The sequence below is a fragment of the Rattus norvegicus genome, chromosome 18, assembly GCF_021556685.1.
Source record: "Rattus norvegicus strain SHRSP/BbbUtx chromosome 18, alternate assembly SHRSP_T2T, whole genome shotgun sequence".
Lineage (NCBI taxonomy): Eukaryota > Metazoa > Chordata > Mammalia > Rodentia > Muridae > Rattus > Rattus norvegicus.
Genome location: NC_141551.1, coordinates 65,237,631 through 65,263,678, shown reverse-complemented (window position 1 = coordinate 65,263,678; position 26,048 = coordinate 65,237,631). Strand labels below are relative to the sequence as shown.

The following is a 26,048-nucleotide window of genomic DNA, read 5'->3' as shown; positions in this document are numbered from 1 at the left end:
TATGTTGTTATAGGCCCAATTCCCTGTGAGGGATGGGGAAGGTTTGTGGTCCCAAATCTCAAAGAGCGTGTGGCTGATGGATTCAGACGGAGACTCTGAGTGGAATCTGCAGATTGCAGAATGGCGGTCAGGCTTGGGGAACCTCACTGACCTATCCTACAGCAGAAGGTTCTCTCCCTCCTGATCAGCAAGAGCTGATTATTTGGGAAGGAAGGAAGGAGGAGGACAGCAAGGCGCACTACTCTGTAGACATCTCTGTTTCGGCATCTGGCGTCTAGGAACTTCCCCTGAGTGCCTCCTTGGATCAAGGTGATCTGGGCTGGACCACTTCTGACACAAGCCAGCTGCCTGGCATTGAAAGGGTATTTAGGGACGAAACAATAAAACTCAGATGTAGCTTTCTAAAGGTCCCTGGTCAGTTCCCACCTTGCCCAGGTGCCAAGCCAGCCGAGGTCTGTGATGTGTCCTATTGGCCTCACCGACCTATGCTGTGCCCCCTTGACCTCGTTTATTCCAGGGTGCTTCTGAGACCCTTCCTATCCAGAAATGGCTGGTCTGACTCCGGAATGTGCTACTGTTTGCTAGACAGAACAGGAGCGGGCCATGAGCCACAGAGAAATATTTTACCATGAATGGCTATGTCACTAAAAGTTTCATAAACGCCTCTCAGAAGAACTAGAGTTGGACACTGAAGAGCAAAAGGAAACAAAGGAGCAAACCAAAGGAGGGCGTGGCCAGTTGTGTCAGCAGGACAAGGGATGAACCATCCCCAACCAAAGTGAGCACTGTCCATCTTCAGGACGCAGCGAATGGACATGAAATGAAATGCAGGACTTGTGAAGTTCTAGAGCTTGTACCTCACGCCATAGACACTGTGAGGTTCTATGAGGTTTAGGACAATGGCTGACAATCATGGTGGAATATTACCGCGTGAAACTGAGACACGGGGACAGCCTTTCTGAGCCCAGAGAGTTCTGCAGATATCGGTGCCATGTTTCAGAGAGCTGCAGTGCCTTGCAACTTTGTGCCAAGGAAACTTGAAGACTGGGGCTGTCCTTGAGTTAGTGCTTGGACCCATTCTTGTGGCATTAGTGCTCTGATGGTTTTTTTTTTCCCCCTCCAGGATCATGTGTGTAATCTCAAACATGTGTTGGGCTATGTGTTCCTTATTTACCAATTATTTAATTAGCCCTGTTTGTTCTTTGAGATACAGGCAATGTAGTATTTCTTTATTTCCTGCATTTCAGAATGAGTGAGTATAGGCCAAATACTTTCAAAGCCTACAGATGTATCCTATTAGCCAGCACTGTTTGTTAGAGAAATGCACTGACTTCAGAAGAGAATGCTTCTCTTCGTGTTCTGCGGCCATGCTGCCATCACTGCCTCCTTCCACATGCCAAACCAAAGCCGAGGAGACTTCCACAGAGGAAGTCATGTGAGTGCCAGAGCGCCAGGAGAGTGAGGCTTAAAACTGGTCTTCAATTCCCCTCTGCATTTGTATGCAAGGAATTGGAGAGTATGGTATTTTAAGACAGAGCATACTGGAGTATTCAAGAACTTTCTCCCTTAAAGTAGCTTTAAAGTAACTTTTGTATTTATGCAAACTGAGTAACAGCATTTTTTCATTGTCAGGCTGAATTGCTAGACGGACTTATTTCCTAAGGGATTATGATGCTTCTTAACATATTTTTTGGCTAATAAGATTTTTTTGAAAGGAATACTAATTATTATAAAATGATTTCTTAAAAGTCCTTTGTCTGGGTTCTAAGAGTTTCTTATTTTTCTTTTTAAACTGGAGGTCTTTACTACTGACTGGACACTTAACAGGACCTTGAGGCTTACACCTAAAGCCAAATTTGTCTTTAGCATGCAGCTAGGCTCTTCATGTGTAGGGCTCACCCATCCTTCTACTGTCCTCAGACTACTGCTATTTGTCCGTTATCCGATGGCGATAGGGCAATCTAACACAAGCAATCCTCACTCTGACTGCAGTGGGCAGCTAAGATGCTCTGGACTCACAGAGCACAATTCCTCTCTTACGCAGTGATATACACATCACTCACAGAGAGACTGCAGATCAGGTCTGCACGATCCTTTCCGAAAGAGTGCCCAAATGTGTTTTCCTGAACTCAGAGGTCTGTCCCACCTCCATATCTTCCTTAAAAAGAAAATGACTCAAACCGCAAGTAGACAGGAAGCCTGTCATGGACAAGGATGAATGATTGGCCATTCTGTATAACCGACCTCATGACTGCAGAAGGGGCTTTCCATTGTCAAACCACACTGAAGTGAAATGCGCCTCTTTCAGTCTTTCAGTTCTGCACTTTTCTTTCTTTCTTCTTGTTTTTCAAATCTGCCCGAACTTCACTGGTTGCTAATAAAACTTCTCCCATGTGACCTCTGGCCGTAGCTCTCCAAGGTCAGGTGGGGTGCAACATTAACTTGTGAAGGTTCTCTTATGGAAAGTTCCAGAAATGGAAACTCATTCCTAAATTTGCTTCTCTGTGAGATGTGATAGGACAGGGCTGCTAGGTGGCTCATCTCAAGTGTGAAATAAATTAACGAATAAAGAAGCAGTGTTGGGTGGCTAGAGAGTATATTTTAACAGTTTAATACCATCTCTTCCACCAAAAACTCTCCCACATAAGTGATTCACGCAATTCCCAAAGTTCAAAGGAAAAAGAGAAAAAAAGTTACAAAAAGCTCATGCAATAAACAGCAGCATAATGTTCTCTCTAGAACAAACCCTGAGTTTCTCATCAGTGACCCTCTGTGAATGATCTCAAAGGCCAAGCTGTTATGGTCTGAATGTGAACCGTCCCCACAGGCTCACGTATCTGAACACTTTGTTCCTAGCTGGTGGTGCTGTTTTGGAAGATTCTAGAAACTGTGAGAAACAGGGCCTGGGCGGTAGACACAGACCACTGTAGGCACACTGCAATTGGGGACAGCCTAGCCCCATTTATGCTGCTGTCTGATCCACTAAGATGTAATAATTTACACGGTAACCCTCCAAGGAAAAGGCCCCAGGCCATGCCAGACTGTGTCTCTTTAAACCACGAGCTCAAACAAAACTGTCCTTTCTACAAGTGGCTTCTTCCAGGTATTTTGTCACAGCCGCAAGAAAACTATCCAAAGCACTTGACGAGCGAGCCTTAAAGTAGAGTAGGCTGTGACCAGCAAAGTCTTGGGTTCTGTGACGACCCTGGAGCATCTAGGTATGCTGTACAACAGAATGAAAAGCTTGTCAAGGCTGAGCCACAGGGAAGTAGCTGCCTCCCAACCAACCAGTATCTTCCCTTGAGGGATAGCTAAATGCCCTGACTAGCTCTTCCCTCAGGATAACATAACTGGCAGAGATCCAGCTGTACTAACAGATCACCACAGACATCAGAGGACGTGAGCGGATGATACACTTGGCAGCAACAATCTTCCTGAGCCTAAACTTATTACAAAGCCCGCAGGAAGTAATTTTGGGCTCACTGTTAGCCAGACATCTTCCCTACGTGAACGAGGGCTGTTTCTCTTCGAGGATTCCATAATTCTACAATCTCTGAAGGTTCAATTCTTGTAGCTATTAAAGTGACTGTTAGTTGAAATTTTCATATAAACAAGTCTTTGGAAGGCAGGGACACAGCATGGTTAGAAACCTAGCATGATGGTCAATCTCTGGAACGTGATGGACAAATACTGGTATTAAGGAGAAACAGAACCCATATCTCATTGGTCTTCTATGAATAGTTTTAAGAAAACTTTGCTTGCCTGATGTTTCAGAATGCGAGATACAAGAGAGTCTGGGTCTACTTGAACTCTCATTTAGTGACTCATAGCGGACAACCAAGTCAAATTTCGGTTTCTTGTCACTAAAAAAAAGTGGCAAGCCACTGAGTCTCCCTATTCAATACGTTCATCTGTTCACTCAGTGATGTGGCAAAAATTTATTGCCTGCCTATAATTCCATTATGAGAAGAGACAGGGCCTTCATTATTAAACTGCACCATGGAACACTGGCTTCTGGGTTGGCATGTGCACTACTCACCCATTATACTGTCTGTTCCGTTGGCAGGAGGTGTGCAGGAAGAGGTGCTGTAATGGTTTGTGCCACTTCGATGGAACGTGGACATCGGAGGAAGACTGGAGTTGATGTCTGCCGAGGAGTGCGATGGATAGCTCTGTGGCCGGGGAAGAAAGGAGGCCACATTCAGTTATGTTAGACTCACAATATCGCAAGGGAGATGCTTTCAGAATTTCAAAACGGTCAAGCAAACATCCTGTTTTATCTGACAGCTTTCATTTTCTAAACGACCAAATACACATAGACCTGGAGTTGATCTGTGGTTGTATCAAATGTCAAGGGATATCATCGCAACCCAGGACACCAAGGAAAGATCAAAATCCCCACGTCTACAAATCATGGGCTGAAAAAACCAAAATCATCTCACAGACTTCAGAAACAGACTCAGCTACTTGTATTATTTTTTCCCCCTGTGGCCTATTAAACACCTGAAAAAGATTGCACATTATAATGAACATAACATGCAGATCTCTGGGGCTTGTGTTACACTGGACCCAGGCCACCAGTCACTACATGGCAAAGTGACAGGGACCTTCTTCCTCCCCAGTTGGATCACCTTGCTCAACGAATCTCAGCATCAAGAACAAGATGAGAAACAGAAAACTTTTAAAAAAAGTTAAAAGCTAAATCTCTCTAAAGCCTGAGTGTGAGAAAGCTTACATTAGTGGCCCCACTGAACTGACTGGGGATCCAAAGACTTGATCATGCTTTGCTTCGCTATGAGTCCCTCCTTTGCATACTGCACATACCATTTAGCTGACTGGGAAGGAAGACCATTGTTAAATGTTGCTGGTCTTAAGGCTTAGCTTCAAATTCAATCCTACACCAGTTGTTCAAATGACTGAAGGTGGCACATTAGTTGTCCTGTACCCATCTCATGGGGAGAGGATGACTAAAGGGACACATGGATTTAAAAGGACACCTCAAACTATTTCTTTCGTAAAACCCAAACCAAGCGATCAAGTAGAAAAGCCAGTTGTTGAAACTTGCTCTCGGTTTTGTTTTCAGAAGCATTTGGATGCGCTGTCAATGTTAAAGAAAATAGGTAAAGATAAGGTTTCTGTGGCAGGTGATAAATTAATAGTTACAATTTTTATTCTATCATTACTGGAGACGCATTTAATTACTTAATTTAAAAGGAGACTGGGTGATGGATCATTGTTACCTCATGCCTAGAGATGCTTTTTAATGTGTTTTAAAGAGGAGCTGTCAGATACTGCAGACACTGGGAAGCACTAACACCATGGCGTTTGTTAACAAGGAAGGAACGTGGTGTCTCCGTGCTGGCCGACCAAGCTGCTTACTTCCCCCTCTTCCTGGACGGTCCCCTCTTTGCTTGCCATTCTTCTGTGATGGGCTCAACCCAATTATATCTGCTCTCTACCCTACCACCTCACACTCATTTCGGGGTCAGTCACTGCCTGTTGTCCAAGTCCATTCCCATAACGCTGTAAACTCCCTGAAGGGGAGGGAATGGTGTTCATACCTCCCCGTGCTAAGCAGTAAACATACCATGACAGCCCATACTCATGGACCGAAGTATGACTTAGCTGAGGGACTACCAAACAGTCTAGGTCATGCATCTACATTTTATAAAGAGGAGCATCTAACACATGAATGTCTTCAAAACATCTCCCCCATGTACCATAAGATAGTTAAGCTTAGAATATGCCAATGTAAAGACAGAGGTAATTTTCCCTTGGGCCACTGGTGAAAATCCATTTACACTGGGGACTTGAGTCTCCCAAGTCACCCATACAATGTTCTCTAAGGAATAACAGAGTGGGGCTTCTCTATAGTACAAATACATACACACACACACACACACACACACACACACACACACACACACACACACACAAGATAAGATATAAGACTTGGAAAACCATACTTAGAAGAGTTGAGGCATAGCTAGTTCTGCTTCTGAGATAAAAGGTTATGATAGGAATATAGAGAAAAAAGAACCATGTGGGAAAAAAACAGAATCAGAGAGAAATACAATAATGAGAAATATTTGATTAATTACAATAATTAGAAGATGCAAAACGGAAAAAGGAAAACCATCACAGAGACTCTTTGGACTCATCTAACTTTAGAGCCAAGAATATGAAGTAAGAAAAGCAATCCCCAGAGTTGAATGGGGAAAGCGATGCAATCCATACAAAATTAGCTATTCTCAGAGACACATTGAAAATTAGAGGCCGAAACAAATGAATCAGATTTACGGCTGGACTACTTTTCAGTGAGGACTACCTTGAACACTAATGCTATTGGAAAGGTCATAAACACAGCACGGAGAACATCAGTAATGGCCAACAGTGTCCCTGGGAAGGTTTAAAAATCAACATCTCCATGGTTCTCCAGCTGCCACACTGTCCATCCTGCTTGCTCTAAAGGTGTGAAGGGGGATGTGATCCGTTCAAGTGCCATGACCTTCCATGTCCACCCTCTTCAAGTTTGCCTCTAAACTTCTGCTACCCAACTGAGAGCCATGCAAGCGTTACAAACATTCACATGGGTGATGTTTGTTATTGGTTGGTGATTTGAAGATTCGCAAACCTAAGAATTATAAGTATATACTAAGAAGGAAATGGCGCTATAGGCCAAGGTAGTGTTTCACGGTCTTGCCACTCGTGGCCTTTGTGACAGATATTTCATTGCCGTAGAGCTTTCTTGTGTAGATGGTTATTAGCATCTCTTGCCTCTACTCCCTGGACACCAGTAGCATCTGTATCCCATCTGTGACCACAAATACGTCTCTAAACGTTGTCCAGTGGTTCCTGAGGGCAGCCTTAAGCCCAGTTTGTAAAGTACTGATGTATAGAAATAGAAGGCAAACTAACTTCCATTATGCTAAGAATTCAGATGTCTTAGAACGCTACACCATGCAGCACTGAAGCAGTTCCGTCAGGCAGTGAGGCCTCTAACCTTCTTTGTCAAATGTCTTGGCCAAGTCTCCCCAAATTTAAACTTTCTACAAAGACCCATTGCTTGGCTTAACCACAAAGTCCATTCATTGGGAGTAGGTAACCCCCGCCCATGTGTGTGCACGTGTGTGTGTGTGTGTATGTGTGTGTGTGTGTGTGTGTGTGTGTGTGTGTCTGTGTGTGTGTGTGTTCAACAAGCAGTGATGACCTATGGAATTCAGTTGTAAAAGCCAAAACTGTAAAGGTGTTTTAAAGACTTAAACCTGGTAACAACAGTTGGGGGTGAGATGTGTGGAACTGAAACTTCCTCATTACAGAGTCTACTAAAACATGGTCGAAAACAATGACATTCACCCTGTTTCCAAAATGTTTCACCTTCAGAGATAAGAGTAGTGGTGGTCAAATTATATCCAAGACAGTAAGGGAAGTCTCTCGCCCTTCTAAGCTAGCCCCAGTTAGCATGCGGTTAGCCAAACGCTACAGAATGGGGCTGAGGGGAAACATCACTATTTTCAAGATAAAAGATGCTGACTGCTGTTGGATATTCAAATTATTCCCAATCAGTGTCAGAGTCTTCAAAGTCACTTCAGTGAGAGATTGTCATATGGCTAAATACTGAAATTACAATGATAACTAGATGTAATAATTCAATAGTTTCACTCTCAGTGGGAAAACTCATTAGGATACATTACCAGAGACCTTATTCATTTACCCTTTAGAGTAAGAATCTTACTCTCTGAAATTTGCTAACTGGTCAAATTAAGAACGGGAACTTGAGCTCTGTGATGAACACATGGCTTTACCACTGCGTCTTCTCATGTGATCTATGGAGGCACTGCTTTAAAGTGACCTTTCTGTTTCAACAACGACGCTGTGTTGATTCATTCAAACTTTTTCTAAAATGTGCCTCATTTCTGACTTGAAATCATGCCTTTTGTGCATCTAAGCATCATGCAAGGGCTCCCTCCACATGCAGTGAACTCTAGTGGGATCAAATTATATCATAATGCAAAATTATAAAATATGATTAAAAGTGAAGTGATGTAGGGGGGAAGGAAAATAGCACGTAGACAAATCTTCAACAGACCGAAATTCTAACATTTGATCTGTCACTCCAAACTTTAATTTGCATCCACAACATGAGTCCTAGGCAAAGTCAGGATGATGATGGATAAGCAAACATGTTACTGAGTGATATTCTAACTACAGTTGGTCTCTTCCTACACTCTACCTTGAATGCCTCCATGTGGGGGGTGGGAGAAGAGGCAATCTGAAGCTCCGTTATTTGCTGTTTAGTGAAAATGTGCTAACATTTGAGATGTTTGTGATTTATACATCTGAACACAGGAGAGATAAGAAACCGGTCACTCCCATTACTACCACATGCTCCCCGGGAAAACAAAGGCGGAGTGATGACCACGTTGTGTCTTGTGGTCTAGGACCAACTAAGCATGCATTTTCCAAGTACCAGAATTTCTACGTCTGGAAACTTTTGGCCATCGGGAAGAATATGAAGCTTTCTTTTCTTCTATATATCCAGTGACTGAACAAAGGAGAGGAGAGACTAGAGGAATCCAGAAATGTTTTCCCTGATCAGGACAGAGAAAAAGTAATAGATGTGAAAACAAGAGAAAAAAAAACTTCAAGAAGAGATGAAGTCACATTCATAGACCATAGATTTTCCTTCACATTTGTGGGGTTTGAATGTGTGTGTGTATGTGTGTGTGTGTGTGTGTGTGTGTGTGTGTGTGTGTGTGTGTGTAGCACGTGCATGTGGGCATGTAGATACATGCAACTGTGTGTGCATATGAAGAGGCCAGAGCAGGATTTTGGATGGATGTCTTCATTGCTCTTTGCCTCAGTGCCTTAAGACAGGATTTCTCACTGACCACAGGCTTTGCTTTTGACCTGAGTGGCTGGCCAGCAAGCAGTTGGGATCTTTCTGTCTCCCTTCCCCATCTTCTTCTCCAATACTGGGTTTATAGACATACCCAGTCATGCCCAACTATTTACATGGGTACTGGGGATTTGAACTTAGGTCTACATGTTTACAAGAACTCTTGCCTATGGAGTCATCTTCCCAGCCTAAGGGCCATACCATTTTAATTACATGTTATTGAATAATGAATTCAAGTCTCACGTGACCTGCATCCCATACCCAACTCATGATCTAGAGATTTTATTTACTCAATGATAGATTTAACTAAATAAGTTGTTTCTTGGCTGTGGTAGTTCTTAAGCCTAGAGAGAGTCAGATGGCTGATTCCTCTAGGACAAGGAAACAAATGAAGGTCAGTTGTAGAAGCCATGGGCAGAGTGGAAAAGCCTTACTAAGAAAAGACTTAATATTACACAACGCAGCAGCTTTCACTGGGGTGTCCAGCAAAGCAGAACCCAAGTGGCATGTGTATGGAATTAAAATAATAAGGTCCAACGGATGTAGACATCCCACAGTTTGCTATTCCCAAGGCTAGAAAGAAAACATAAACTTTTCCTATAGGTCACAATAGGTCAGAACTGGCATGGAAATCCCTGTCATGTCAAATCCTCCTCACTCTTCCCTCAGCGTAGCGTTCATTCTCCAGAATTACAGACAGTCAAAAAGGACAAGGCACTGCCATTGCTAAGGCCCTGCAACTCGAATCCTCTGTGTTTATGAACCGAAGGAAGCTGACATCACCATAAAGAAAACAGAACAAAACACAATAAACAAAGGGACAATGGCAGAGAAGCTCTGGAAGGTTTACAGAGGTGATCTGCTTCTGTCGAGCCTTTGATCACAAGAACAATAAAACCCGAAGAATAATAGGAGAGAGCTATTTTTGCCTTCTTTTGCAGAGCCCGCGGTACACACAGAGATGAAACTCATAAACTAGCTCGCAGTGCTCTCCCCATGCCCGTGAGCCTTCCTTACCAGACGTTCATGTGGATGCAGGCTACAGTAGCTGCTAGACTGTGGGATATGAGAGTTGCCTAGCATCCCTCCATAGCCGGGCTGATTCATTCCACTGGAGGAGCTCCAAGGGTCACTGCTGTGATGGCCATCTGTAAAGGACAAAGAAAACCGTGACTTCTCTGAGGCAGTCAGCCTTGCCTTTTAGAATAGGGTTTCTTCATACACTTGAAAATGACCTCCCGTTGTGTATTCAACTTTGTGTTGCTTAGCTGATTACATCACACGACAGTCATCACTACTTCTTCCCAAGTGGCTTTTCATATTGTCAAACAAATAGAAACGTTTACGTTTGTGTTCTTTGTAAAAGAAGGAAGATAAAATATTTTTTTAAAAAATCGACTGGAGAAGAACAGAACATGCTTCTCTGCAGAACTGTGTCAAGGGAGTGAGGTAGTTCACGCCGAAAGAAACAGTTCTTTCTACCCAACCCCTACTTTTATGAAAGTAACCTGAAAAGTTAAAGCCTTTTTTAAACTTTGGGGTGAAAATAAAACGGTTGGGACCTCACAGAGCTGGCATGGGTGCAAGTTTTAAGAACCTACACTCTAATGACTACTGAAAAAGAACAGCCCACATTCAGACAGTTGGACTTCATTTCCGTGCCATGGACAATACAGAGAATTAATGTTGGGATTATCTTATGGTAAATGGGGAAGAGGATTTTCAATATTTCTATCCTAGGTCATTTTTTAATGTAGTATGTGTGACATACAACTCTTAAACGCTCTTGAACAATGTGAGATACACATGCATGTCCTAAGAGAGATATCATAATATAGGGTAACAGTCTCTGGATTTCATAAATATATGAGGTCAAGAGTTTGAAAATAAGCCTTAGAGATACATTGTTTTAAAGTCTCTTTTAGTGTGGAAGTAACTTCATATTAACAGCAGAAAAATTTCTTTCACTCCCTGGTGCTGAAGTTATAGTTTGTGATTGTTTAATTTTGATTTCTCAAAGATACCTAAGGGCTAGAGACAGTCTGAACCACTACTGATTAATTCACTGACTTTCCCCTCTCTTAGTTATTGAACAAAATTGAGTATTAGAGTTTGATGTTGAAAGTATTCAGGCATTCATCATGGAAAACAAGCTTATTTTCACAGTAACAAGTATGTACATCAGACAAATTTTATCTGATATTTTATTTCACGAAGCTGTTTTCTCCCCAATACCCCCTCGACCCCTGCCCCAAATCCCACACTGAATTTTTAAATTTTAAAGTTACAATTTCAGAACCAGCCTGAAAGAGAAGAAACAAAGGAAGAAGTTGTGAATTTCCAATGCTAAGAACCATGTACGTATGGTCATGTCTGTAATGTTGACAACTGAAGACTTATAACCAAAGGACGGACAGATACAATGTAAGAGACCATTAGACTATGCTTGCTGGTACTCTCGCTACCCCTCTGTACTACTACATGTTCTTCTAAGCCCTACCATGACTGCCTTGCATTGCACAGAAGGAACTGATGTGCATGAGAGAGAATCATCAGGTCACTGCTTCGACCTGCTCTCACCACGTGGGAACTTAGTGTTTTTAAAAAGTGAATTGGTCTTGGTGTGTGTGTGTGTGTGTGTGTGTGTGTGTGTGTGTGTGTGTGTGTGTGTGTGTGTTTGAGCGTGTGTTTGAGCACAAGAGTGTGTTCATGCACTTGAAGGCCAGAAATCATTCTTCTGAGACAACATCTCTCATGGCCCCTAGCACTTTGTGGTCTGGGTAGGCTGAGGGCCAGGAAGCTGTAGGGATCTACCTGTCCCTACCTTCCTAGGAGGGAGACACCTGGACTCTGCATGCACATTAAGGATCTCCATCTTACTACAGTTAGCACCTCACCACCACCATCACTATTACCACCACAACCAGCCATTGCTCCCAACCCAAAGTTAACATCCCATATACTTTAGATTTAGATTTACTATGGGATACAGAAGTTTAAATGTCACCTTAAATTTAAATATTTAGTTTGAGACCCACTCACACTTTGAGTAGAGTATGTATTTGACAAATAAATCGAGAAAGTTGATCACTGAGTAAGTGTTTTCCTGAAATATTCTGACAACTCCAAGCATGGGGTGGCAGTAGACTTTGGATTGTTAACACAGCATATTCTACTCCTCGCAGACTTATAAAAATATGTGTTTTACATAAATTATGCTTTTCAGAGTAAATTAATATTTATCACATCCCATGATCTTGGCATAATGTTGTTTTGAAAGAATAGAATTAGATGTGCGTAAATTAATTGTGCTCATCATAAATGTCAACTGAAGGGTTTTTTTTTTTTTTTGAGTATTCATATGCAGAAAAAACAAATCTGGTCCCCATAGTTTAAGGGGTGAGCTATGGAAAAGCACCTACTGTTTTAATTTACCTGGCCTTTTTGCTATGCACACAGTTCAAGACAACAAGTTTCTCAGACACACAGAGGGATTTTATTCTTCTGTCCATCTTTTTAACGAAAACCTGAATTTTGACATAATGAATCCTTGAGTTGGCAGCATCAGTAAGCCTCTGGAGGGCAGCTTCTCCCACTGTTTATAGCCAAAGGCAATGAGTCCCAATGTTATGGCACAGAATGTACCCAAGTGACTAGCCACTGTGCCCCTTTGAGAGTGACACCTAGGTCAGGTCACAAAGACAGAGGAGGCCTGTGACCATGAGCTCAGTGATGTGTGGAACAAATTCTTCCCAATCCCGAGGGACCCATTCAGTTCAGTTTTAATAGATTTTCGGTGGAACTTCACATGTGAACCAGCCCTTTAAATGAGCTGACGCAGGAGGGAAGGGCGATCCTCCTCTCTCTGCAGTGGTCTTGAGTATAGCCTCTGCGATCTCAGTTAGACGCCAGGCAGCTCCCTTGGCATTGCTGCCCCAACCGTGTCCTTGCCCTAGTGACCATCCTTACAGTAGTGTTCCTTTGCATACCCAAGTATGCAAGGGTATGTGCATCTAGGCAGTTTAAGAGTGGTGTATGTACAGGAGTTCTTGGGAAATCCTACCTCTAAGCTCAAGGTATCTTAGGACTAAGACCATTCCAGCCGGAAGTAAGTATCCTAGGCATGGCATGGATGGAATACACAGCTCCTTCTTCAGAAAGGGCCATTAGTGAAGTAGCTGGTGTTATTTTTATGATCCTGGCCTTTTCCAATCAGTAGAAAGGGGCTAAATGACCAGTGGCAACAGCACAAGCTCTAGGGACAGAGAACCATCTGTTTTTGACTAAGAACAATGGATAAATAAAGAGAACACACAGTCACTGTCTACCACAAAGCTAACATCCCCACCATGTATTCCTTGTACTTACTCCCTTCAAAGTTTTCTTTTACCTTAAGTCAATTTGTAAGTGCCGGCACAACTTTCACTGTGCTATTTTCCCATGGTTCAGTGGGTCACTTGGTCCGAAATGGAACCCTGGTTCTCACTTATCCATTACTAAGTGGGTCAAAACTGTATAGATGGCAAGACCCAAGGGGCAACTCTTTCCTCTTGACAAAGTACAAGATCTTCAAAACACACCCTGAGCTGAATGAAATGTGTCTGAGCATGCACATGCTTGGGAGATGGCAGAGAGATCGAAGACCAACGATTTTGGAAGACCAACAAGACTTTCCTTTTATGTGAAGCAATTTAATCTTAACCCATCACAGGTCAAAGGGCTTTAACGGAAGAGGAAAAAAAAAAGGCCTTGGCTAAGATTTACCTAATTCCGTAAGAAACTCAATTCCAAGGGAAACACTTCTACTCCCCTCTACTCTTGCCTATGACCCCATTTCTTTGCCCCGTATATAACACTAAATGGCCTGTGGACTTCCCGGCAGGCAAAGAAGTGCCTTACCTTGCATGAAGAAGGAGCTGGAGAAAGTGCTGGCTGCTGGCTTGGAGGAAGAATAGCCTGGTGAGTCCCTGTTGTAGTCGGCAGTGCTGGCTGAAGGAGCGTAGACCTGGGGAAGGAGAACCACATGAAATCTGCTTTCAGCGTTGATCAAAGCATCTCTACATCCATGATTTGGTCAGAAGCTGGCACAAAATGCTAAATTTGGATGCTGTGAGAGTCTAAACCTGATCCAACCCTAGAAACACTGCCCCCTTTGAATACAGCGGGGGGGGGGGCTGTGTATTTGTATCAACATAAAATAATCAGGAATGAGATTTTCCAGTCTGGGCGAGAACACTGCAAACCACGTCTTAGTGGTAAATACACTCTGCAGGCCACGGAGTGGCCGCCATCCACAGATTCCTTTCTTTTTTAAACACAGATGGCCTGTGAGCATGTTAGGGGTAGAACAGAGCTATGTAAGCAGTCTCTCACTAAAGACAGACCAAACCTCTACCTTTCAATTAAAAACTTCACTTGTGATGTAGGAGGTAGGGAGAAGGGAGGCAGAAGGAGGAATGAGAGAGAGATAGAGATAGAGAGAGAGAGCTCATGAATCAAGAATGAGTGATAAGTACATATATATCTCGGACTATTAATCCATACAGTGTCAGCAGAGATACAGGAAGAAGGCCATTAAGTGCCCAGATCAGCACAAGACCACCAACAGTCAGTGTGTACGCAGGAAGAGGGGCTTGTCTCTCTCAAAGTGCTTATTATATTTCTGTGTACAATAAACTTTAAAGTGTGCCAAACCCCTAATTTACTTAACATTCGTTTGCTGATCCTCACGGGGCCTGGAGAAGCGGTTCCCTTTTTAAAAATAGCCGCTGTGTTTGCTTGTTTGTGTTTCCCTGAAGCAGGACAGCATCGCAGAGAAGCATAAATTCATCAGGTATAGCTTCACTTTAATTGGTTCTCTCCCTCGCCTTTTCTGCTAAATATAATCTTTTTTTCCTTTCCTTTTTTAATTCCCATTTTCTTTTGCTCTAAAAGTTCCTCTCTCCAGATGGTCGGAAAGACTGAACGGCTCATCCTCTTGATGAAAATGGATACCTTCCTGCCTCCATTTTGAGGCAGGCAGCGGTTCACAAACTTGGCAGTGAGCCTACACTGATATTCACAGGTCACAGAGAGAGAAGAAATTCACTAACAAAAAGGCAGCGGCAGGATTACAAAAAAATGAGAGAGAGAAAAAAGAAAGAGAGGAAAAGAAAGCTTCATTTTTGCCACGTATACCAAACAAACACCCTGAAAATTATATAATTCTCTCAGAAGAACCGTGACTCATAACGTTGTAAGCGTTAATACCAGGGTTAGGATTTCACAAAGGGTCGGTCCACGGAGACAGATGTGGGATGTGTGCCTCTGCATCCATACATCAAATAAATGCTCCACATGCCCTTCGAAGTCTGGAGGTCCTGGGCATGAAACCAAACATGCCAAGCTAAAAAGAGCCATGTGCTGTGGACAGCAAGGATGCTCTCCCCTAAGTCATGGAGGGACTGAAGTACCGTTTTTTTTCATGGCTCTCCATTTTGTAATTTTCGCTATTACTTACATGGATGCATGGTAATTTATTTCTATTTCTAGCGGGTTTGTAAGTAGGGACGGGGGAGGGGCCACATCATTACTGAAGAAGCAAAAAGTGAAAGGCAGGGCGGGATCCAGCCTGGGTCCTTCCTGGGAACTGCACAACAAGCAGGTGGTGCGCTACGATTCGGAAAGAGCCCAAAGGGGGACTAAATGGGTGATAAAAAGGTTCCTCCCACCAAAAGCACAAAGTGGTCATTGAGTCACCTCCTTCAAGTGACAGAGTGGACATGCCACGGCTGGGCCACTGATCTTAATGTAGGCTGACTGCACATAGTTATGTCTTCCATGTTTTTTTTTTTTTTTTTAGAAATCAATGCATGTTTACTGAAAAACAATGGCATTTTCGTGCTATTTAACTACCTCTGTGTTAAAAACTAAAATCAACTCCTTGAAGACAATTTATAGCTTAATACTAGTAATTACTCTAACACTATTACACTTAAACATGCACAGTTGCACAGTTATATATCAATCCCTTTTGATCATATTAATATGTTCTCTCTCTCTCTCTCTCTCTCTCTCTCTCTCTCTCTCTCTCTCTGTTCCATCCCTCCCTCTATCTCTCTTTCTCTCTATCTTTAAATTTTGGTGAAACTGTTTCACATCTTTGGGAAAAGACAAGAAAAAATGTAATCAAATTTAGGTATGTAAGAATTTAGGTATGTACTTTGACTCAAAATTATGAATAACTTAAAGTAGTTAAGGGTAACATTGTTTTGGTGGAAAATTCACGAATACTGCCTGCTTGTGACAGAATATTTGCAAGATGTAAAGATTGTAGCACACGTTACAAGGTGTAATTTCTGATATCCTGATAAGCTGTAGCCAATTGGAGACTCATTTTGCTTTGGATTTCTGAGGCAATGTCTCTCTGCTTTGCAGCCCTCGCTGTCCTGAGACTTATACAGATCAGGCTGGATGCAAAGAGATCTGCCTCCCAGGTACTAAGATTAGAGGTGTGACCCCCCCCCACACCAGGAGGAGATTCTTTATATATGTTGCAAATTTCTGTTAACCAGAGACAGAGCACACGTTGATGATTTCTTTGAAGATAATTTCTCTGTATCTTCTAAAATACAATGGTGTTTACCCCACAACTTACAGCAAAGGTATGACATCACTCGCTTCCCCTCAGAGATGGCATTTTCCCGCCTCATGTCCTTATGAGGCAAATGATCTATACTTTTGTTTATATAAATTAATATCGCACAGATCTGGTTTTGAAAAGTTGAGGTTCTCTTTGCTTCGACTTCCCACATTCTGTTTATTTGCTTATAGCTGACTGATGGTGGTCCTGGGGGTGAAATCTGAGGCGTGGTATACAACTCAGGGACACATTCTTCCACTTGGTCATTTGTCAGCCCCCGTGCACTAGGAAGGCATCAGTCTGAACATTCATTAAATTCAAAAATGGAAGCTCAAGTGGCTGTCGTAATATGCAGAACCTGTTCGAGCCACACAATTACTTATTAGTCTGTGTTTTACACCCTTTGATACATAATCGTTTAAAGTGGCAGTGGAGCTGTGTGATGTTTGCAACGACAGCAGTGACAGCGTCCACACTACCTTCAGTGTTTCAGAGTTTAATGACAATGACAGCCAGTGGGCGGCCGCTCTGATCCTAGTTCACTTCTGTCAGTTTTCCAGCCTCGAGGGGTCCATGGGGCAGTTTCCATAAGATTTTTTTTAAATGATATTAATTTCAATAAGAACTCCTATGTTTGTTTTTATTGTATTAGATTATTATTTTTTTAGGTTTATAGAAAGATCACTTATCTAACTAGAATTGTTTAAATATCAAATACCAAGATGGGGGCGGGGGATAAGCCTAAAAATAATCAGCCCAATTTGAAAGGAAAATTCCCAAACTTAGTGTAATCTATTTAAGCGACCTCAATAAGGAATCAAAGGGAAATATGTCATGAGAAACAAAAGCTCCTACTCCTCCTGGAAGGCGACTTAGATCAAAATGGATACTGGACTCTCATTGTCCCTTCAAGAGGAAGGAAGGAAGTATGAAGCATTGCCAAATTGGAATTGGGGAATGTTGGCTGTGGCTAAAAGGCCATCAGCCCTCCGCTCAAATTATTTGATGAGTGGAGACCTCATGGAAAATATAGTATAACATATTCACACAAAAGTTCCACACCGCCATCTTGCCTCACAATCCCGGATTTAAAGTAAAATCATAGAACCGGAAGTTTAACGATAACACTGAACCAGAGATCGATGGGAGTCTACAAATAATTTCATTTTACAGATGGAATTTCTAGTGTAGATTTAGAATGACCACAAGGTGCATTAGCTGCCACCCCATGACCTTTTCCATAGCCATCAAGAAAATGATAGTCTAAGTTCTTCTGCCCATTAGAAAGAAAGATCAGACAGGAGTGCCCACCCACAAACCAAGTGGAGAGAGTGTGGCCCGTCAGCCTTTCCCTTCTTGCCCTATGGGCTTCATTTTGGGAGATTTAAACAGCACAGGGCTTATAGTTTGTCCATGACCTCTTGTAGAACGGTTTCTGTGGTAGTGGTTCACAATATAGTTCTACCTTTCATAATGGTGAGGCAGGGCGGTACTGTCAACCATACCCTTCGTTCATAAAGCTGGAGGTGGAGAGGGAAATGGACTGGCCCATGTGAGCCTGGTCTGATTGTGGGTTCTATCATTTGACTTTTAACCTCTTGTCTCCCGATTCCTCTCTGTGAAATGGGAGCAAGGAGACCTACTGGGCACATTAGTGAGAAGTGAATGGGACCATGTGTGTAAAGTAACTAGAATGGACCCTGACACACAGTGAGTAGGCAAAAAAGATAATCAAGCACTTGTGTTCAGGTCCAGTTGGCACCAGTTTTCTTAAGTGTACAAATGTAAGTTAGAAAGGTTTGAGCTCGTCCATTGAAAATGTGCTGTATGATAAGACAAAGAGAGCAGAACTGTTCACCAGAGTCTATTAAAACTTCCTTCTTAAAAATGAGGTATTCTCTAGTTTTAAATTTCATTTATTTTTATATATTTTATAGTATAATAGAACGCTATCATTTTCCTCTTTCCCTTCCCTCCCTCTAGCCCCTTCTCTAAACTCATAGACTCTTTCTTTGATTATTGTCACATATATCTATATGTATACATGAATATGTAAACAACCTGCTGAACCTGTTTTTGTTGTCCTCGTGTAGGACAAGACATTCTTAACTATCAACATGAGCTCCACTTTGGAGACAGTTTACAGAGAGTCTTGTGGGATCTCATTAATCTTTTTTTTCTATAACAGTTTTATTTGCATATTGTAAAGCATGCTTATTGTGAAACCATGCATATAATAAGTAATTGCTTCCTGAAAGGGAGAGCATAACTCAGAAGACCAGAGAAAACGGCTGCAGACCATGTAACATGATGGTTAGTGGTCACCGTCTGCAATGGATGGTAGCCACTATATTGTACAAAAGGTCTATGCTGTCCTGAATGTTACAACCCATCCGTGATTCTGCAAGTACAACGGGACTATGTAATTTCCAACGAGGATTGTGATAGACGAAACTGCATGAGGCAGGAACTGAAACAGCATGATGATTTCAGATCCTTAGTGAGAGTTACTGTGCGATCCACGATGAACAGAAATTACCACATTGAAACAGATGCCCATGTGCTGGCTTGGCATCTCGACTCCACTTCCTCTGAGCTCAGACCTCAGGAGACCTCCCAGTCCTCTTCAACTGTGACAACCCAACATTCACACAAGGAAGTGTTTAGCATGTGCTGTGGGGTCTGTTGGCCTTGGCGTGGCCTTTGAAGCCTCCCAGATGATCATCACCCAGCAAGAAGGCAGAACCTCAATCCTTCCATACTTCTTTCAAGGAGACAGCTTTCAGACAGAAGAAAGAACACCTGAAGGGCAAGACTGTGGGCAATGTTCACAGGAATTAGGTGGGCAATGCTAGGTTCTATGTGGCCAAGTTAAAGTGAAATCGTTAGCTGACGCACAGAGAAACAAGAGGAAGATACACTTGAGGAGCCAGCCTTGACACTAGATGTGTTCAGGCTTGGCAGGTCCTGGAATTACTCAGCTATGAACTGGACTCACACAGGGCTCAAATTTCCACTCTTACAATTCATTGAGAAAATATGACAAAGTGATTTGTCTCTTGTGGCCTTGGTTTCCTAGTTAGTCAAATGGGGCAATTCTCACTGTGTGTGTGTGTGGGGGGGGTGCTGTCCCAACAATCCTAATTCCTAATAAATCACAGGCACTCCATAAATGCACGGAATTTACACTTTGTCAGAAGCTTCCTCGTTGCCTTCCAACAATGTGTCTCGAGAAGTGTTGGCCAATATGTTTGTCCCTAGGAACCTAAGGTTATTTTGACTAAACTTAATGAAAACGAAACAATTTGCAGTTGTCAGTCACACTGGCCGTGTTTCAGATACACAACAGCGGTAGGCAGCCACTGGTTACCATCATGCCAAACAGTGTTAGGTAGAGGCAAGACAACCATAAGGAGTGTCTGGGCACACTGCCTCCCCCTATAAGGAGAGTTACCTCAGCAACAACAGCTTAGTTATGACACATTTCCCCCAGAAAGCAGGAGCTGTTTTGGTGAGTTGGTAGGAGAGCAAACATTAGGTATCCTAGTGTGCAACTGGTACACATTCACTGTCCATCTGATGAGCTAACAGGGCGCTGCAAACAGTGCCTTTTTATTTTTAAAAGAAAACACATTGGAGTCTTTCTCCTCCCTTTCATAGCCATCTGCTAAAATACGGCAAACTAGGCCATGTAATGTACAACAAGGAAGAGTAGCTGTGAGCCTAGATCTCTGCCTATGTTGGGAATCAAGCTCATGACCTGCAAGTTCCCTTAGGACAATCTTTCATATCAGTTCTTTACAGATCGCATGCTGTCTCTTGTCATGGCACCTCTATACCCCCTGTCCTCTGTCACCTCTCCTGGCTTCGCGATTTCAAAGCTCTAAGGAGTTCAACCTCATTTTGCAAAATGGGCAGCAGTTGGGCAATTTCTCCAGGTGTACACACAGTAAGGCAGCAACTCCTCCCGTAGGAAGCAGCCTCTTCTACAGGCTACTCGAGCATCCAGACCTGATGCTAGCAAACGGCCAGTAGGATAGTAGTGAGAGTTAACACACTCGAATGACAGCTCAGCCACATTCCCTAAAACGGAATCATACAAGAGCTCAAATCCTCTGAGACAAGAGCAAACTCCAGGATGCGTACCCCTCCAACGGATACATTTTCAGTCTGTGCTGTGAATGCAAGGAATCCCGAGTGATGAAGACAAGAGGCTCTTCCTCCACATCCAAGTGATGCTTTAAGGAACCACACTGCAGTGTGACCACAGAAGTAGTTACGTTTGGAGATGCAAACGCCAATGTTTACAAGTCTCTGTGGACACATACTTCTTACACACGAAGAAACCCCCACAGGTATGAGATGATGATGACGATGATGCAACCATTCTATTTCTAACTAAAGACCTCGACATTTTCAAAGGGACTAATCAAATAGTTCTAAGTATTCTTAACTGATTCACAGTGAAGATTTTTCTTTATTTCCCAAACTATTTTTATTGCCATTCTGGGTCTCAAGAGGGAGTGGGTAGGTCATGAGAGAATATTCCATGACTACTCAAACATATATAAAATTCACCAAATGTATGTGATAACTCTATATTTTATTGCTACCAACAGAACAATATTCTCTTTCCATTCTATCAGATTGCACCACAAAACATAAGAGAAAGAGAATCATATGTATTTTTCCAAGGGAGTTCTTCGAACATGGTAATATTTTTAAAGTGAATTCCCACAAGCACACATCCACACATACCCTGTCATAAACGTCACATATCAATGTCCCCCTTCCAAGTAGCAGCTGAGTCTTGATTATCCATTCACGAGTAATGGAACCTGAAACTAAATCCTTTAAGCTAATTTCAACCAGTTGAGTTTTCTTCCCTCACCAAGCAAACTTTCACTTTGGGGTTAAAGAGTAAGAGATGGAGGGGCATTTCTATCCCTTCCTTGCTGTGTCTTTGCCAATCAAAGGACAAGTAGGAGAGATCAAGAGAATGCAGAAGGCAAATGGAGAGAGGGAGGAACCCAAGTAGTGCTGCTCTCCAAGCCAGTGCGCCCAGCCTGCTCAGAGCTCTGTGCCCACACAGATGACAGCCACATGGATGCTGAAGTGTGTCCTTCCACTCACAAAGCCCAGCAGGAGCTGCAGCAAAGCTGGCATTCATTATGGCCAGGTATCTTGGTCATATTTGTTCTTCTCTCTCCAAATAAAGAACTAAGGCCACCACTCTCACATTTTCTCCCATGGAAGATGTTTGAATGTTTTCCCAAATCTCCAAATCACTTTCCAAACTCTAATTTAAAATGAGTTGGAGGTAGCCTTCCACATGTGTAGAGATGCACTAGAGCTGGGAGCTGGGTGCGGGCACTCGAACAGCAACAAAACCCCTGTTTTCCTCAATAAAGAAGCACACTTTAGACAGAATTGCTACTGCTAATGGAGTAGTCACACTGCACCTTAGATGTTTACAATGTCCGTAGCTTTCACGGAGCATTTTCCATTTGGTGCTACTGAAGCCCCGAGGCAGTAAAATGGATGGCAGAGACTGAATAGGTTTTCTCTGCTATGATGTCATGTACACATTTGAGAGTCTCTCTGCACATATCGTGCTATTGAAATCTCACAGTCGCTCCAGCCATAAGACAGGCATGGGTTATCGGAGGGGAATAAAGGAAAGCAATTAATAATGGTGTCTCATCTTGACACAATTTTCCACAACTGCAAAGAGATCCATTTCCAACGCCTGCGAGGATCCAAGTTCTTGTCACAGCTGACAGGGCCAACTGATGATGATACACACTGTTGACATGTTACTTTTGATAGGCCAGGCATGGCTCCAGTCAAATTGTGCATGTAATTCTGTTTCACTCTCTTAGCCTATTGTTTTATTCCCATTCCAGTTTCACAGATAAAGACTGTGAGGCATAGAGAGTTTAAGTAACTGAAGTGCTTAGTGTCATTGTTACGACATAATTATGACCCAGACGATTAAGTGGCATCTTTGAGATTCAGAATCATGTAGTCCTGTTTTAGTCTTGACCCTTTAAGCAGTGCAAAGGTAAGTTTTTATGGCCATGAACTCTCTAAAGTGACTGATGATGTCACTCCCACCAAAGGCTTTACTGAGTCTGGCAGCCCTTTTGTTTGAAAAGGACACAGGAGGGAGGTTCCTAGACAGTAGAGCTCTTGGGAGCTGCTACAAGAAACATGATTTCCAGAACAAGGTTGCAGAAAACAAAACAAAACAAACAAAACAAAAGCAGCAAGTGTACATAGAGAGTTGTTCATTGACTCAACAGACAGACAGATAGACAGACAGACAGAGAGGCAAAGTCATCTGCCAAGAGTTCCAAGGGATACAGTGATGGAAATAACCCAGGACTAAATACAAGGGCAATAAGAAGGCAGAACATTGTCACCTATGTACAAAAAGACAGCGTGGACACAGCCTTGCCAGTGTGCGCTGCTAGCCTCTAGCTCTAATACTTCCTTTTATTTTTACAACTGCAGATCTCATGCACTTGGCACTCACTGAGCAGACGCCATATTTTCTATTGCATTCAACTTGGTATATCACAAAAATGTCCACTGCCAACATCATGAGCACCTTAGCTTGAACTGCGAGTGTCTTAGATGTATCTAGTTACTCCTTGCCAACGGCCTCTTGAAAACACTGCATGCACCAAACCGGGTCCAGTTGGAATCAGACTTCTTCCTGGTTCTGTTCCTTACATCACTCATTCCCACGGGAGTTGGCTTCATCACAGGCTCAGGATTGGCACGGAGAAACCACTGTGGATGCTAAGCACATCACAGCTCTTTAATATGTTCTCAACACCTAACTAAGTTGTTACCCAACTTCTATTTACTGCATGCTCATCAGAAAATTAAAGGTAATGGGAAGGAGATCCTGATGAATGATCAAACTATGTTTCATCACTCCAGTTGCGTCATATCTTCGATGGCTATAACCATCATAGGTTATATCATTATTTATATTAATGACAACAAACTCTTGATCTCCAGGTGTGTATAACACATCTTCTCCTATCTCCACACTTTCTTCACCTCCAGCCGCCAAATGGTATTTTTCTGATGGCAAGTACTGTTTCATTAGGAGGTGTCAAAACATCAAAATAGTGTGTGCTGTATTTGCCAGTAAATAAATCTGTGACCTCTAAAGATACTGTTTTCTCAGTAACGTAAGGGCTGCAAGTCTTCCCCAGGAGAGCAATTTCTGTGACTCTACAATAACGACAGAAACGAACTCTTACACCAGTGTCGATCATTGTTTTTTATCCTATTCTGCAGCGGTGTTCAAGAAAATCCTCTAAGGCTATCATTGGTGTGCCTGGTCCCAGAAGTAATAAGGTTAAAAGCAGTATTCTTTTTTTAAAAGGCAAATAGGTTTGGGTGTATGTGTGAATGGATAGTGCCTTCCACAGAGGGTCAAATCTTACCAAAAGCACTCATGAAAGCATGAATAAAACATTAAATACAAAATATATATCAGAGTAGGAATAATATTATAACAACCAAGGAAAAGATGGGTATTCCTTGGCTCTACCAGAATAGATCTTAATTTCCCCTTGCTTTTATTATTGGACTTTCTTTAGAGAAGAAATTCTAGGAATGCCATTCTCGTCTTCTTCCTTTTGAACCCTAGTACCTGGGTTAATGCCACTAGTATAGATATTTACTGCTGTGGTGCAACTTAGAAGAGGGAATAGCTCAAGTGTGGGTACCATTAGGTGAACAAATGCATTCTACCACCAGAGCCTTAGGTCATGGCATATGACTATGAAGAATAAGAACCGGAAGCCCCGGAAACATTTCAATGGTCAGAAGACCATTATTTACATCTTCCATCACTACCCATCTTTTGGAAGCAATGCTATATTTCCTTAGAAAGGATGGGAGGAAAATGGCAAAGGAATGAGGGACAAACAGTGGAGAGAGAACAGGGTAGTGGACCAGAAAATGCTAATGGTTTCATACTTTGACCTTGTGAAACCCAAAATAGCAATCTCTGCCTCTCTCATCCCAAATGTCTTCGGTTACTGTGCCTGCATAGAGTAAAAACAGACAGCCGCCATTCCCGAGTAGCCGATTTCTGTCAGGAAGTGAGAGGAGGAATGAAGTTCTTTCAAACACAAATAGAGGGCCACAGTTTCAGAAGTTAGAGACCCAAGAAAGAAAGATGGCGGTGAGGTTTGCACTCCAAGGGAAACTGAGAGGATTCAAGCATGCGAGGCATTGGCGACCACCTGGTGTATGCTTGCACATTCAACTTAACTGCATAATAGGAAATTGGGTAAAATACTATGGTTGATCCATTGGTCTCAGAATGACTGAAAAACAATAAGTCTTTATAGCTTTAACCTTGAACAATTATCTATCCAAGGGGTGCTCACCCTTCTCATGGTATATCACTACAAAATATCGGGCAAGAGAAGGGATACGTGTCTAATCATCCCTGTTGTCAGACAACTGAATGAGGATAGGATCTGGGCTATGTCCTGTATCTTTTCAGTCTAAACTACAGGTGAGATGTGACAGCCCTTATTCCAAATAGCCCCACAAATTACCAATGGTCTAGGTTATCCTGAGGGATAACTTTCATATCAGTCAGTGATATTTCCTGATGGGGAGCAGAATTACCACCAAACTCTAAGCTATGCTTTGAAGCACCACATTTGACACTGACTGATGTTTCAAACAGATGCCTTGTCTCCTACGTACCAAGAGAATTGTTACGAACACTGCGTCTCCAATCTGCTAGAGTTCCGAACTGCCGTGGTACACTGAAAAGCTATTACCCCATCTCCCCTTTCACTGAACTGAAAAAAAAAAGTAGGAATTGTCTTTTTTTTCTGTTAAAACATATGGCTCTGACTACTTTCAATGGAAAACAAAGGCATAAAATAATTACCAAATGTAGGACGCTGTGTGGCACAGATTGAAATGAAAAAAAAATCGGTATGCAAATTGTCAACATATATAACCAATCAGCTTCCTCTCTGTTACTTATTTCAGTGCCCACCTCTCCCTCATGTTTCCCCATGCTCAGGGAAAGAGTTTAGGTAAAATCAACCAGCCATAGTTTCCAAGCTTAGGGCAGAGCAGAACTACCAGCTAGCACAAAGATGAAGCTTCTGCATGCACAAAAGAAATGGGAGGAAACCATGCATTAAAGACTGCGTTATTTTAAAAAAATTCTTAAAGGAAGTGAGGGATTAAAAAGAGCCTAATGGGCGGGGGTCTTAAAAAAAGAGCCGAATATTTCTGACACGAGACCATTCAATAGAAAAATGAGTAGTCAACAATGATCCGTTTGTGTCTTCAGGCACCTTCAAAACATAATTAAGTTGGCTTTCTTTAGGTTATTTTTTTTCATACGATAAAATTCTTCTTAATTTTGGAGATAAGTGGTTTAAAGATTAGCAATCTTAATAATAGTCTGGAATAAGGTCAGTATAAATAAATGTAAACAATAAGTTCCTTAACAACACGGTCACGGTA

General features: G+C 42.4%; 1 protein-coding gene across 61 annotated transcripts in view; it reads right to left on the bottom strand.

Moving 5' to 3' along the window:
- Positions 1–26,048, bottom strand: part of Tcf4 (transcription factor 4) — a 345,898-nt gene that overhangs the window by 42,160 nt on the left and 277,690 nt on the right. For all 61 annotated transcript variants that reach the window (NM_001437098.1, NM_001437100.1, NM_001437069.1 and 58 more), the window contains 3 exon segments: positions 4,040–4,172; positions 9,917–10,047; positions 13,799–13,904. In NM_001437098.1, coding sequence (NP_001424027.1) covers positions 4,040–4,172; positions 9,917–10,047; positions 13,799–13,904 — 370 coding nt within the window.